Source organism: Phaethon aethereus, assembly GCF_964289735.1.
Source record: "Phaethon aethereus genome assembly, chromosome: 15".
In the NCBI taxonomy this organism is placed as follows: Eukaryota; Metazoa; Chordata; class Aves; order Phaethontiformes; family Phaethontidae; genus Phaethon; species Phaethon aethereus.
The window spans coordinates 8,327,112-8,342,841 of NC_138591.1; the positions used below are offsets into that span (position 1 = coordinate 8,327,112).

The 15,730-nt window shown below is 37.8% G+C and overlaps 1 protein-coding gene across 1 annotated transcript; it reads right to left on the bottom strand.

Annotated features, from left to right (window-relative positions):
* Positions 1–264: 264 nt before the first annotated feature.
* Positions 265–14,821, bottom strand: RSPH10B (radial spoke head 10 homolog B; the record flags this gene model as incomplete). Its single annotated transcript, XM_082006960.1, is given in 21 exon segments — positions 265–466; positions 895–1,087; positions 2,033–2,143; positions 2,668–2,726; positions 2,728–2,743; positions 3,799–3,934; positions 4,684–4,860; positions 5,562–5,669; positions 6,365–6,513; positions 6,612–6,691; positions 6,776–6,887; positions 7,608–7,797; positions 8,263–8,384; positions 8,867–9,008; positions 9,744–9,920; positions 10,778–10,898; positions 11,543–11,628; positions 12,694–12,867; positions 13,076–13,144; positions 13,407–13,482; positions 14,182–14,821. Coding segments are annotated over 21 exon segments (2,754 nt in total). The 5' UTR covers positions 14,436–14,821.
* Positions 14,822–15,730: the final 909 nt, after the last annotated feature.

Here is a 15,730-nt window from a genome sequence, read left to right on the forward strand (position 1 = left end):
CTGAGGGAATTTTTAGTTTCAAGTCAAAAACTGACTTCTGGAATAGTTTTGCTTAAAGGGTTACACTTACATAAATGACTGTATTCTCTTTCCCAAGACCCAAATGTAAGAGCAGACAGTTTCCCTCTGAGACAGGCAAGTCCTGTGCATGCAGTTTTATTGTACTTGTATTTTAGACCTTACTGTACATGTGGTTCTTGTGGTGGTGGTTTTTTTAATTCACAGAATACTTACTTGAAGCTTCAGTAGTTCTCATCAGAAGATTTATTTCTTCTTTCTCTTTTTGCCAGCAGGCACCTTGGTAACAACTGGGGGTGTTACAATGGGTGCCTCCTCCTTTGGAGGGGGTACTAACTGTGTAAAAGGCTCCTCTAACTCTTTAAAATCTGCACTCTTGGAGTCAAATGTTTTTTCTGCTGCAGCTGCTTGCCTTTTTGCCTCTTCTGCTTCTCTTCCAGCAATATGTCTGAGTGAACAAAGTTTAAATTTAATGTACCGCAAGAGCAGGGAGACAGATTTATGCTGGCTAAGCAACTACAGCTATATGAGAAGTATAAACTCATAGTGCAGAGAACAGAAAATCTGTCTTGTCATCACTTCAAGTCTGACTATGTAAAAACACATCTTAACTGCCTTTACACAGAGCAGGGCTCAAGTGACAGAAATATCAGAGAGTTAAGAGAGTTCTGTAACCTGAAAGCAGCTTGTATTTGTTACTCCCACCAGTAGCAGAAGTCACATGAGTGATTTATTACTGTATGTTGCTTATACCTGGACAAGGTTGTTTTCCCAGTTACAGTATGCTATACTACTTTAATAAAGCACACTTCTCATTTTCAATAATTTTATTAGTAGAAGAGAGAACAGTACTTCAAGATAAGATACAACACTCACTTTGCCAGCTCCTCATCCTTGATCTTTCTCAGCTCAGCTAATTCAGCATCCCGTATTTGATTTTCTTTTATTTTTTCCCTCAGCACTTTTTCATGCTGGTAAGCAGGAAACAACTTAGTTGTAAAAAAGATCTGCACTTGACACATCCACAGACTAAATTCATCTTGTTCAGTTTTAGCTTCTTTTGGTTCCTCTGCAACAAGTAAATTAAACACACTTATTTAGCAGGGCACTTCTTGTATTTCAAATGTGTTTTGAAGTACAATATTTCAGATCTGATAAGGTCTCCTGCGGTAGTCTGATGACAGATCAGTATCCATGACTTCTGTGCATGGGGGAATGGATGAACAAACATGACTACCTGAAACAACACAATTGCATGCAAGCACCATATAGTGACTGTCAAAAATTAGGCTAGGGCCCATCTGCTGATACTTTAAGAAACAATGTTTTTTTTCAGATCTGTAACTTTTCAGTCATCAGATTTCAGTGGAAGGGCTGATGACTACACAAAGATACTTATCTACCTATGTTCTTGGATTAGGATTCTTTATCTGTAGAAAAGACTTAACAACCACAAAAAACAACCCAGATGAGATCTGCTAATCAGCCAGAAGGGAGATGGTATAAAAAGGTTACTAGCCTCAACATATGAAAATGCTCTTCCTAATTTCTTTTCTGTGTGAATGCTGGCCTGTCATAACATAAGACATCTTATCCCAGCTAATGGTGGCACACCATTAATAATAATTACTATATTAAGTAAAAGAAGCAAGACATAGCAGTAATATCTTTTATTTGTCCAAGACAAAAAAAAAAATGGGCAGGCTTGCAGATGGAGCTTCTCACAGAATAAATACAAGTTACAGCTTATAGATGCCCCACAAATCAAATATGGCATTTTAAAATTGGGGAAACTATTTAAGTCAGTACCTAAACATCTAATTTAATTATTAAGTTTAATTTTCTTTAAAAAAATTCTATTAAAAATTTTCTTTAAAAACGTTTCTTCAGAGTTCATGTTCATTTACTGCCCTCTTGTGTCAAGCTGAAATCTGCATATACAATTAAAACTGCAATGCAAGAGCTATGAGGGATTTTTTTTTGTGTTAGTCTTAAAACAGTAGGACTGCTTTACCTGTCAATTCCTTTGCTGGACAGAAATCTTGTTCTTTTTCTGCATCCCAGATGAACAATGACGGAACATCTTTGATATCTCCATGAGCTGTGTGAAATGAGAGGACACTATCTGATACTGCAAAGAAAGAAAATTTAAATTATACAGTCTGTAATTCTGTGTATTAAATATCAGGCTTTATCTTCAGCACTAACAAATATAAAATGTCATCTGACCTTACAGCTAGACCTGTGGTTGAAATACTTCTGTACTGGTGAAAACTTTGTTTATAGTGAAGGCACAGTGCAGAATTCAATAGCCTGTTTCCATGCCCAAATGAGTGGGACAGAACAGGAAGAATTTAGTTTGTGAAAGCCTTTAAGTTACTTTTAAGGAAAATCTGATAGCTTCTAATTAAAAAGCACAAAAAGTTCAGAGATTCAAACTTGCCCAACTATCTGTGTATAGCAAGTCTGGAAAGCGAAATGTAAACCTTGTCATAATTGCCAAACTGAATGCAGCTACCCTCTGTAATTGCAATACATCCAGCCATTTCAATTACCAGCTACTGTTTTAATCATCTTTAAAGTTGCAGAAAAAGTGAATCTTCTTTAGCACCACTGCTTATAAATGCTTATGGTAACTACAGTACTTACCCAGTCGAAATTCTTGACCAGCATGCTCTCTGTCTTCACAAGGTCTTGGCGGCTGCCAAGGTTTTAAATTCAGTTACTAAATGCGTGGACTTGTGTTGAAATTAAAAAGTGAAATCAAATGTCCATTTGAGTCATGCAAATTCCTATCTCCAAAGCATTCTTCCAACTGAATACATTCTGCAATTATGCCTATTTCAAAATATTCAAATTCCAATAGCGTTTCATGCTTTCAAGTATTAGCAAATCAGTCGTAACACTTTACCTTTGCTACCAACCAGGGAAGTAGGATTATCCTATTCAGAGGAAAGATAGAAGTACAGAGAATGAAAGCTCCTGTTCTTAGACACATCCCTCTGTTCTAACATGTCGCTCTACATACTGTTATTCATTTGCTCCTGGGGAAACAATAATGAATTTCTATTCCTGAGTATAGGAATATATTCCAGAAATTCTACTGAGTGAAAAGGAAGGAACAACATTTGAGAGTGTATCTGAGACTGATGCTTTGAAATCTTTCCAACTGCCATCCCAAGCATCTTCTGCAGCCTGATGATGCCACTCTTTTCAGACAAGTGACAGGAAATGTCTCACAAAACCTCAGAAAACAATTCTGTTTTCTAAGTGTTGGTGTATTTTCTAAAAGTCAGGAAGTTTCCAAATTATCTGTCTTGACTTCCATGATTCCAGTACAAAACAGTAATCCTTACTATCTTACTCTGAAATCACAGGGATAAGACAATCCATTTTTGTTCTTGAGATGTCAAGAATCTCATTATAGTCATACACTAGGTACAAAATTGTAAAGGCAGTGAAAGTGAAAAGTTTGCTAGAATAATTCTGTAAAGTGTTTTAGGAATTATATTACGGTTACCTTCCCCAATGCTTCTAAATCTCTCTGCCCACTTCTCGGCCTCTCACTCCCCACCTTGCCGAGTATGTGTGGGAGCAAATACTTTGTTAGCAATGGAAACGTACCACTTCCAGGCTCATACACGGATCCAGGCATGGGAACACATAGTATTTAGTATTAGATGAAATTCTAGTTCCTTTCAAAACTTAAAACTACCTTGGCTACTCTGTCATCCATGAATTGCAAACTCTCTGCTCCATCTTTCAGTGTGGGCTTTTCACATAGCTCATGTTTCTTTATTTCATCTTGTGATACGACATTTTTGCTTGAAGACAACCGTGAACAAGAGTAAAGCTCAGCTGCCTCGGAAACGTCATCAGTTATGTATGTACCTATTGTACTTGTGCTGTAAGTGCACTAATAGAAAGTAAATACAGGAAGAATTTTACATTTAATAGATTTTAAGTTAAGATTTTATTTTAGTCTTGGAAAATCTGACTATTTTAAGTGGACCATTTCACTGTTCAATTGCATTAATGCTTGCAGGAATGCAAGGGAATGGGTTCCATAGGATGGGAACAAGTGGCCAGAGAATGTGAAGTGGTGGTGTTCAGTGGCACTACTGGCTTACGGAGACTGTGAAATAACGTGTGAATACTCTTTAAAATTAATAAAAATAACTTTCATCTTGTGCATAATTCCAAATAATAACAATTCTAAGTCATGCCTTCAACTACCCTGTGCATCTAAATTTTACCAGCGTCACAGGCAGCATCTTACAACCTACAAAATCCTTATTCAAAAGTTTAGCAAAAACAGAGCATAGCTTAACTGCTGGGAAACATCAAGTCTTGCTATATACAACAACTGCAATGCCATTTTTACAGGGCAATTTTAGACATTGAACTTAAGGAGAAGCATATCTTCCACCAGTCAACCAATTTGTCAATTCCCCTTCAAACACTGGAAGACTTGTAAGTACTTTATGTGTATGTTACAATCAAAGGTAGCAACAAGCAGAAAAAGCAGAAGGACCCAATCAAATGACTGTTTATGCAAAAAGAGGAAATTAGTTTCTATGTTCAGGAAACAGAACATTCACAGGGCCCGACTTCACCCTCTAAATGGACATAAAATAATATTTAACAGATCTGCACCAACTTTACCTGGGACAGAGAATATTCTGGGTACAGACAGACATTTGTGGTTTCCTTGGAGAGATTCTTGATTCTAAAGCTACTTCTTTTCTGATTATCACGATCTACTTGCTCCTTAACCATATCACTGGTAACATACACCAATGCACAATCAAGAAGAGCTTCAACAAATTCAAGAAAAACCAGCTAGAGTAAAACAAACACAGTGATTAAGTCATTAATTTTTGCTAAACCCCTTCATTAATGGGCATATGTACCTGAGCAAGCAAAGAACTCAAAAGTGATTGTTTGTGAAGCCTTGCTGGCGTCATTTATTTACTCAAACATCTCGTCTTCTGAAGAAAAACTGAAAGCAGCCAAAGCTCAAAAAATTCAGGAGGTGATATACTGTGTTACTCCTTATACAAGTCATATTGAAATAAATATCGCATAGATTTTTTTTGGTGTATCTGGAGCAACGTGAAATTTCTCTAACAAATAACACACAACTATTGCTATTACCTAAAATGTTTAATTGCATACAATGCTTCCAGAAGCCCCAAGAATGGGTGTATAATGAATCCCTTAGTAAGCCTTACACTGTGTGTTCAGTTAACCCCTTCTGGGTTATAGCACTCTTAAGGAGGTATCTGTATGGTCAGGAATGCTGGGACTGTACTAAGAAGGGCAAGATAATAAGCAAGCATAGAAGTGCACAAGCTAAACTAGAAGATACAGGCAGAACAAAAGAAGATAAAAATAGAGGCTCAGGTTTGTACTCTTTTTTAATTAATTAATTAATTTTCCTCCTGTTCTAGCAGATAGGACAGTATTTGCAGCATTTTTTAAAATTAATTTTAACTGTTCCTGTAGCAATGAACTATGATGTGTTTTTTTCCCATACATACCTCCTGCTCCAGGTTGGTACTACTGCTATCATATAGAGAGGGACCATCTTTGACAAGTATTTCCACAAGTCTTGAAGCAGTTAGTTGTTTGCGGAGAAGTTTAAAATCCTGGGTAAGATTAAATGTTACATGTTAACAGCACTTAAGGCATTCCCTTAGCTAACTCCCTTTAAAGGGTGCGTCAAAATTTCTAGTGGTTTCAAATGATACTTCCACATATGTAACTAATGACAGAGTGAATTCTGACCCTACTGAAGTCAACAGGAATTTTTCCTAGACTGCAAAAACAGTGTTAAGAAAGAATTCGTGAAAGCTCATAAATAAAAATGTATGAAATTACAGTTTTGCCATCCAATATTTTTATTAATTTTTTTCATTTAAAAAAGGCTTGGATTTAAACAGCGACAGAGACCCAAAACCCAGACATATCAATGGGAATTGTTTCCTAGCTTCAGTGTAATCTTGATCTGTCCCCGAATTACTGAATTTTAGTAAAGAATCTCATGTTCATCATGCAGTACATTAAATTATTATTAAAATGGTTTACTGCGTTATTTCAAAAGCTACCAGTCTTTCAGTTCTACCAGTAAGACATTTTCATATATACATTTTAAAGGGCGGAGGGGGAGGCCAGCAAAAATATTTATATTCCTTTAAAACTCGTCTAAGATTTGATTCTTTGAAATGATTAAGAACAAAATCAGAATTCAATCCTGCAAAAGTACATAAATAATATCTGTAGAACAACTGAACAAATAAAGCGCATCTAAGCACACAAAATTAAAAAAAAATTAGATTATTACGTTCAACATCCAAAGAAAGTGCCTCATTTTCATTGTGGGTTCAAATGGAGGTCTGGTACTTGGTCTACAAAAAGCTCTGTATATTTCCCAGCACTTGTTGATGTAGTTCATGGCAAAAACTGTACGTCGTTCTTCAGAAAATAAGATACCTTTAAAAATTAATTGGGAAAAAGTAAGTTACAATAAAACATGATGTATGTGGTGCTAATTGATGAATTTTGCACACATAAGAAATACCATTACTTACCTTGGATACGACAGGCAGCAGGAATAACATTCCTGGACATCATTTTTAAGAAACACTTATGCAGATAAGGACCTTTCTCTCTACAGTTGAAACAAAAATACTCTTTTCTGGGAAGAATAAAACTGATTACACTGAAATAAATTTCACTAAAAGATGTAACTTACTTGTGCTCTTCATGATAGATATGAAATGCTAGACGAATAAGGTAAGATAAAAATGTTCTGAACAGTAGAGTCTCATGTGGACAATGTATCTCCTCAAGTGGTGTTTTATCACCTAAAAAATTTAACAAAATAAATCCCTACGACGTACTTAAAATGCTTATAGGCATATTGACTTGTCAGCCTTTCTTATCCTCTCCATCTCTACATATCATAGTGTAAGAACACTCCTGGAAGAATTACACCAGGCACAGCATCACTTCCAAACAACCAGGGCAAGGGAGAACCGTCCACCTATAGCTGAATCTTGTAAAATCCTCTCTTTCGAGAAATGCATCCACTCGGCACAGAGGAATGAAAGGGGAAGCAAAGTTGGAGTTAAACCCCTCACATACCAGAGATGCTGCAGTGCATCGCACTGCAGGTCTAAATGGCACTGATTAACTGGCTCTATAAGAGGAAAAAAACAAAACCCAAACTGTACTACATTTACGCCAAAGTTAAGAGCACTGGGTGGGACGGGAAGAAGAAAAATATTTCTTTCTTCTACTTCTCTTTCCCAGACCTCTTAAACTACATGTAATAGTAATGGCAAGACCAGGGGTGAATACAATTTTTGAACAGGTGGCTCTTTAGAACAATTTTTAAAGTGGTATTTTAATTTTGCATTTTCTCACCTAAGCACCTTAAGTGCCTGGAGAAGTGTTAATGCATCCACCAAGAACTCACACTTAACTACCAGACTTAAGCTATCAGTAGAACTTGCCACTCCAATTTTCCACAGTTTACTATCAAAATTCCTAGATTCTAGACCCCGATCAACAAAAATACAAACCGCTCAAAACCCGATCCATTTCAGCAAGAGTTATGTTGGAGTGATGAAACTGGCAGTCCTTCAGAAATCTCCAAAATTGGAGCTTAGTCATGAGGAAGGTGTTGTCAAGAGAATGATCACAGCCTAAGCCACTGTAGAAAGTGTAAACTCTTCTCAGCTCTGTAATATGCCGCAACACAGCAAATTCTACCTAAATAAAGCAGGATATGTTTTCAGCATCGTCTCACAGCAAGTAGGGATCAGCTTGTGTCAAACCTGTAACTGGGCATACAATGCTTTTGATCTTGTAACTTCAAAGAGCATATCCCTGGTTAAGTATTCATGAGAACATTAGTCAGATGTAGTTATAATACATATTTTTTGGTGACTGATAAAAGTAAGTTAGTCTCTGTCAGCAGACAAACCTTACAGCAGCTAAAAGTAGTTGCTGAATGCCCTTTCAGATATGTTAACATATTTTTTATTGTCTTCTAGTGGACACTCAGGAAGAGGCAATACTGTTCATTTATTCTTTTTGCTTTTCTGTTTCACAGCCTTCAGATTTTTGAATAATTCTTTTATGGAAAGAGTTACTTTAATACAAATAAACCAGAAATAAAATAATATGAAACACACTGCGGGGGAAATCTGAAAATATCAAACAGTAGACTCTTACTTGTTTCATTTCTTCATGTCTCTCTTCCCTTGGCAACAAGTCAAGTGGTGAAGATATCTCCAACTCAATATTTGATCCCAGAATAGAAGTATTTTCTGATCCATTAATGATTGTGATATTTTCTACCATGCAAATAAAATAAATTAGAACTAAAATGAAGTTAAATATACACACACACAGGGAAAATAAAACATGTATTATTCCTTCTTATCTTACTGACTTCAAACTGAGAATAATAGACTCCTTTACAGTGAGTAGAGATATCATAATCAACAGCATAACAACTGAAGAGTCATTTTGTCAAATCCAACCCCTAGTCAAAAAGGGAATGCACATCTTACGTAAGTTATGAAATTTTCAGACAATGGTGTTCCGAAAGCATTACAGATGCAGTGTGGATGTGTCACTCAAGTCAAAGTGTCATGTACAGGAAACGAGAAGCATGGGAGCAAAAGTAACTAATTATTAAGATAACTCCCATCTTTATCAAAGTTCTTTGAAGAAGTATGTCTGGCTCTTGAGTAAGTACGAACAGCTTCACATTATAGTAAAAAGGAACAACAAAATGTGAACAGAGCAGAATTTGTTTTCTTAAGCTGCTTACCAGTGCCAGAATGACTGCCTGTGCAAATGGCATGCAGCTCTTTTGCATTCATTGCATCCACTCGATAAGCAGGATATTCTACTATACGATCATCTATGAACTCTCCTTCATAAACATGACCATTCTTGAAGACTAACTTGCCCTATAGACAGATTAATTTCAATATAAATTTAAATATATATAAATAATAGAATATAGAATATATAAATCAAAGATCATAAAAAAGAACACTAATGCTCTCAATCAAATTTCCTTTTAAGAATCTTGGCTAACCTGCAACATACGAGATAAAATAAAGCAAAATAATTTTTCCTACCCTCTTTTGTAAAGTACTTTGTCACCTGTTCATTAAAGTACACTGCTGGGATGAAGAATTGCCTATATTTCCGTTTGATTTTGAAAACAATTTTGAGGAAAAAACATTTCCCCTGACTCCCATATAGACTTGTGTGCAATCCTTAGTTTGCATATGTGGCACTCGGCTCACAGTTTTTTTTTTTTAAACAGTCTGTTAATGTGAGAACATCTCTGTACAACTATAGCTTGAAATCCATTAGCTCACAGTATCAGAGTGAAAGTACTGACCAACTGCTACAAAAATCAAGATGCACTTACTGCACTGAAAATCTCCACAGTAAGACATATTTCTTTATACACACAACACTCGTCCAACCACGGAGTCAAATCTGTGGCCCAGCAAGGTCCTTCAAAGGACTCCTACTGCTTTTAGTGGATTCTCCCCTTTATGTGGGGATTCCATCCACAATGCAAATTCAATGTAGTTTTCCATACAGAATTGTAGAGATCCACTATGTAGAACAGAATAGCCTCCTCTGGTGCTGCCTGTAGTTTTGTCTTACTACTTGTCAATACTCACCTTGCCATGCTTCTTATTACAAGCCCATTCACCATTATACACTGCTCCACTGGCATATATGAACTTCCCACGTCCATGTCGTTCCCCATTTACAAAATCACCTATGTATTCATTCCTTAAAGGATACTGAGACGCAGGCATTCTCTTCAAAAACCATATGTGGCTGCCATATCCATGCTGAAAAAAAATTTGTGTGTTTAAAAAAAAAAGTCCCCAGAAGAGCTACTATTGCTACAGGTCCAGAGGGAAGGAGATGCATCTAGGCATCTTTAAGGGTCACTGCTGGCAAATCTCTCAAATAAAAGCACCCAGTTGATAGATGCAGTACTTCAAACCATCCATAGAACTATATTCTACAAAGGTGCATGGGAGAAGCACTCGGAGGATACACCGAATCAACACGTATTTGAGCAAGCTCTACCAAGAGGACTCCTAAAGACATCCTGCCTGCCTGAAGTCTTTTGACTGTAACGCTGAACAGCCAGGTGAGGAACACCATGCCGGACAGAGAGCCACGATGTTCCAGAAGCTGGACTCCTTGACAATTTTATGCAGAGTGAAAAGACAGAGGAAGTAGCTCACATTCTTTTTCCTAATAGAATAATAAATGGAAGGAACAGAAAATGACAGAAATCTCCTCCTTCCAACATAAAACTTTTAGAAGGGGGAACAGTGTGGTCTAGTATTTCACAGGTAACACATAACCAAATTGCCACATATATTCACCGCTGAACTCATATCTCAAGCTAAGTATAGACATAGACATTTAACTTTTAAACTTTCTTTGGTGAAAAAGCTTTTTATTTTCCATTAGATAATTAAATTATGATTTTGTAAGACTAAGTCAAAATGTTTTTTAAAATTTGAATATTGCTAACATGAGAATCAACTAAAATAAACAGCATATTTCTGCTATCTCAACTGGCAAAAATCATACAAAGGTCCTTTGATATTGCACAAAACTCCTTATCTAGTTTTACCAGAGTAATGGACAGATGCTGAAGTAAAGACATTGCTGTGGAACAAATTAATACCTGTATGCCATACACCCACTGTCCCATATACTCTTGATTAACTGTCAACCATCTCATTTTTCCTTTTCCGTGACGTACATTTTTCTCCCACTGACCTTCATAGATATTTCCAGACTTATAGCTGCAAGAAAACAATAAAAGTTAATGACTCACTCATACTAAATTCTAAGTGGATCTTATGAAAGCAAGGTTTATGCAAAACCTCATTGCTAATAAATTCAGCATTTATTAATGCTAAATATTAGCATTACTTTGAAAGTTGGCTCACTGTAACATGGATACAGAGGTTTGGTTGTACCCACTGTTTACTTCCTATTTTTAACTTACAAATCACTGTAACAATATTAACCAGTTCTTTTTTTTCCAAAGAGTCTTCACCATAGCTAATAAAAGTGTTCTTTTATACATAATTCCACAAATAACTCGTTTATTCATGAAATGCTCAAATCAATTGAGTTTGTTTGTTTTTTTAATGTCAATTTGTGGTTTACCAAAGCTGATTTTTGGATTTTGTCCTTAAGACATTCTTTTGTGGGAACGATCAGTAGAAATATACCAACATAAAAATGTAAGTTATAGAGAAGGTCTATTTTATTATTATAATGCACTTTGTACAATTATTTATTCCGCTGCAGAAAGTACACACTACTACGAAATGCTACTATGGTAGCATCTGTATCCGTTTTAAACAATAGGAGAAAATGTATCATAATACATGTAAAATTTTTAAAAAAGGAAGATAAGAACGAGTGCTATCATGTTTACCATCTCACTCCCCATCCTTCCTTGACGTTATTTACCCAGTCACCTGAATACCAAGAGGTATGCTCCTGATCGTAATAAATGGTACCCTGAAACAAACAGTATAGTCAATTGAAATACCTAAATATTCATCTACATTAATAAAACATTGCACATAAATTATGTAAGACACATGTAATTACACTCTTACTTATAGTCACTTTGAGACACTGTATTGAAAGCAACTGACCTGATAAAATTAAATAAAAAAGCAACATCTTTTGATGAATATTAGTTAAGACCTTAAAAAAGACCAAGTGTTCAAAAAAAAATTGTTTTACGTTATGTGAAAATGTACATGTTTTTCAAACCACTTGGAAATACTTTCAGAGACCTAAGTTTGGCAACTTAATCACAGCAGTCACTCTGAGGTAGGTAAGTTTTCTGAGTCATTCAGAATTCAGTTTCCAACAGTAGGTCTGCAGCATTAACTGTTCTGTCTTTATCCAAGAGCTTCCTTTCGGAACAAACTGGTCAGACCATTGCACCAGTGACCATCCACAGCAGCCTGTGTGATTTTAGTGCCTCATTAGTGACACAGAACAAAACCCCATGTGATTAGAATGGATCTTCCTCACATGCTGAGCATCGGTCTTCAAAATGTCAGGCCCAGAAGACTGTCTCAGTCTGGATGCACAAGAGAGACAGATAAAAGCACTACTTGCCTTTAAAGAGTTGGAACTAGATGTTACTGCCTACATAAGGCAGTCTTAATTGTAATTATCATACTTGGTCTGCTTAACAGATTTGGGAGGTGGGATCACTTTGTCATTACTGGGAAGCTAATTGTTCTGTCATGTTACACGGCTACTGATGCAGTCATCAGTTTTGATTTGTCATCATCTACTTGGAGCAGCATAAAGGACAAACCACATAATAGGACAATTACTCTTTTAGGATACAGTTCATCCCTTCTACTACAAACAAGATCCTACCTCAACTGTTTTAATTAGCATTCACAACTTCAGAGAGGATCCTTAGGAAAAACGAATCCCTACATAGTGTAAGACCATGCGACAGCACAAAACGTTTTTGCAAAAGCTTTGCACAAGAGTGCTTGCTGTTCTAGAAGGTAGTCACCCAAGACCATGCTCTCATTTGGTGTTCTTACTTACCTTTCCATGTCTTTTACCTTTATACCAATAGCCAATGTAAGAAACGGGACAAGTACCGCTCCTGAAAAATCCAAATCCATGCCTAACTCCATTCTTGATTGATCCTTCGTAAATGCTGCCATCATTCCATGTGTAACGGCCATTAAACATCTGCACATTCTTAACAAATGTTCCCTAAAAGATTAAATTACAACATCTAAAAAACTAAGACTCTCTGTTCCCCAACTATCTGTGAGAAAACAGGCTTGTGATTGAAATCACTGCCATAGTTCTGCAGTTGACACCCATACTGTACCAATTACTGCAACTTACCTACTTTCCTTGAATTTGCACATCTAATTGGCTGTAATTATGTTCAGTTATAAGTTAAATTGCACTTTACCTCGTACGTCACTCCATCAGCCCATGTGTAAGTCCCTTGTCCATGCATAAGCCCTTCAGAAAACATGCCCTTCAAAATTAAGAGAAAAGCATAATTTGCCAAATTTATTCTTACCACAGCTGAAGCCTACAGTGACTGCAAGATTTCAAAATGACATATGAATTCCCCTCCAACTGCTAATTTCAAATGAAGTTTTAATGCCAGAAAACAACAGTTTTCAATGCTTACATATTCTGAGTGCTCAACCTCCACCTACATTAAAAGAAATAGTCTGCCTGTTCTAGAGAAAGAACTTGAGCCACTGTTACTTTTTTTTAATTTATACACTCACCTTATATGTATTTCCCCCCTCAAAATATGCAAATCCTTCACCCTCATACAATCCACAGACTTTTCCACCTTCATAGCTACAAGGAAAACAAATTAAAGATGAGGCTTTCAAGTCAGTACCAGTAGACCTAAATCACAACAGACATATAATAAATGACTTTTGATTTACCATGGTTTACACACAGGCCAGTTGTTGCACCTTATGTAGAAAAATGAGCTACATCACAATTTCCAATTTTTTGCACCTTCCTTGTTATTTCTTTATATTTCTTTCAATTAAGAAAACAAGTAACATTGGTAGCATTTACTAAGCGCACAGCCAAGCAACCTGGTCAGTATGTGAAACATTACATATAGTCCCCCTGAACTACCAAAGGATTTGTTTAACACTTCCATTCACCTGCTTCCTCAGTTTAGGATATTCTTAAGGGATATGAGGAGCCCTAAACATTAAAAAGCAGCAACAACTGAATATTAAACAACACAGCTATGTTTTCTCAACTATCTGCATATCTAGACAAAACTTCACCGTAGGCAAATAAGCTAAAAGAGTGAGGCTTTTGGCAGGCAGAGAGTGCCAGCAACACTCCAGGATGCAAGGCGGCAGCAGAATTCTACATGTATCAGCCTCCTAAGGTGTTATGGCTACTAGGTCTGAATAACCTGATACGCTGCCTCAAATCGAGAGTCAAATACGTGTTTGTATGACACTGGGTACACCAGAGATCCTTAAATGAGAATTCTTGACTTCACTGACATATTTGTTACAAGCATACCTTTTTACAATAACTTGAGTAAGAACAGGCTCTTCGTAATATTGAGGAACATCTTGGACTGGAGGTTCCTCTACCTCCTCTGGTTCTTTATCAGATATGACTGGATTTGCCTGTGTTTCTTCCACTCCATTCACTAAGGTCTGCAAAGCTGTCAGGTTTGTTGAACTACTCTCAGCTGTAGCATCTTGTGCAGCAACAGGAGGATGTAACGATTTTTCTGCCTTCTTGCCATCTTTCTTCTTATTCTTTGCCATAACTACCGAATTGTCTCAATGTGTGCTTCTCTTCTGAACATTTACAGAATGAAATTCCCCCTCTAATCTATTTGATTAAAAAAAAAAAAATCCAACCAACCAACAACAAAACAGCTAACTGTGAAAAATTATAAATCTTTTCTTAATTATTATAAATGTATGTATTTTAACTTATTTCTATAATAACCATTCCTCAAGGTAGTGGTTTCAGCTTGCGGTAGGCAGACCGCAGGGCTAACGGGAAGCGATGCCCCTGAATTACCTCTAAGACGTCCATCAAAACCACTACAACGGAAGTGTTGTCAATAGACTTACTTTTGCTACACGGAGGTCTCCATTTTACTAGATTTTTAGGTGGCGAGATTTCATCATGTGGAAAAGTTGAAAACCGTATTTCAAAGGTATGTTTGGCAAGTTTCTTGAAAGTTACAGCTGCACTAGTATAATTGATTTAACTTGCTTTCAAAATTATAAGTTGCAGATTGAATCACAACATAGAATAACCACTATAGCTTAAAAAATAGTTATTTTGCCAGTTAAGATCTACTGGAAGGTTACAGGACTGCTTGAACAGCTGTAATCACAATTCCCACTCATTTCACAGACTGATCATCACTGCTTTGTATTACAAGAATGAAATCCGCGTTGCTGCAGTGGCGAGGGCTGACGGGGACAGCCTCAAGCAACCGCCATGTTCTCACCACTGCTCGCTTCCAGCCAGCGCCTCGTTCCACTCGAGCAATTACAGTATCCGGTCAACCGCGCGAAGGGCCGAACGGGAGGGCGCGGGACGGTGAGGGCAGCCCGTCGCTGGAAGCCCTTCCCGCCAGCGGGGCAGCGCCACCAGACCCGGGACACCCCGCTGGCCCCGGCCGCCTCGCCGCGCCTCACAACTGCCGCCGCCGTCCGCGCGCCGCCGCAGTGCGGCGATAGCTGCCGTAACCATGCCAACCGCGCCGCGGCAGCCCGCCCGCCCCCTGAAGCGAGGTACAGCCCCAGCACGGGTCAGTCCCAACCGCGGGTCCGCGGCGTTCGGGGGGCCGGCCGGCCCCTTGCCCCGAGGAAGGGCACTGCGCCAGCAGCCGGGCTAGCCCGCCCCTGAGGGGAGCCTGTCCTGCTCTGCTTTCCAGCCGGGAGAGTAGCTCTGCGTTACAGAGCATCAGAGCGAAACTGCCTGCGCCGGGTTCCTTTTAATACAGAGAAACAGGGTGGGAAACGGGGGTTAGGAGACGTTACACATGGTCCACAGGGAATAGAGACAATTTATTGATGGTACTTGCTCCATTCGCACCCAC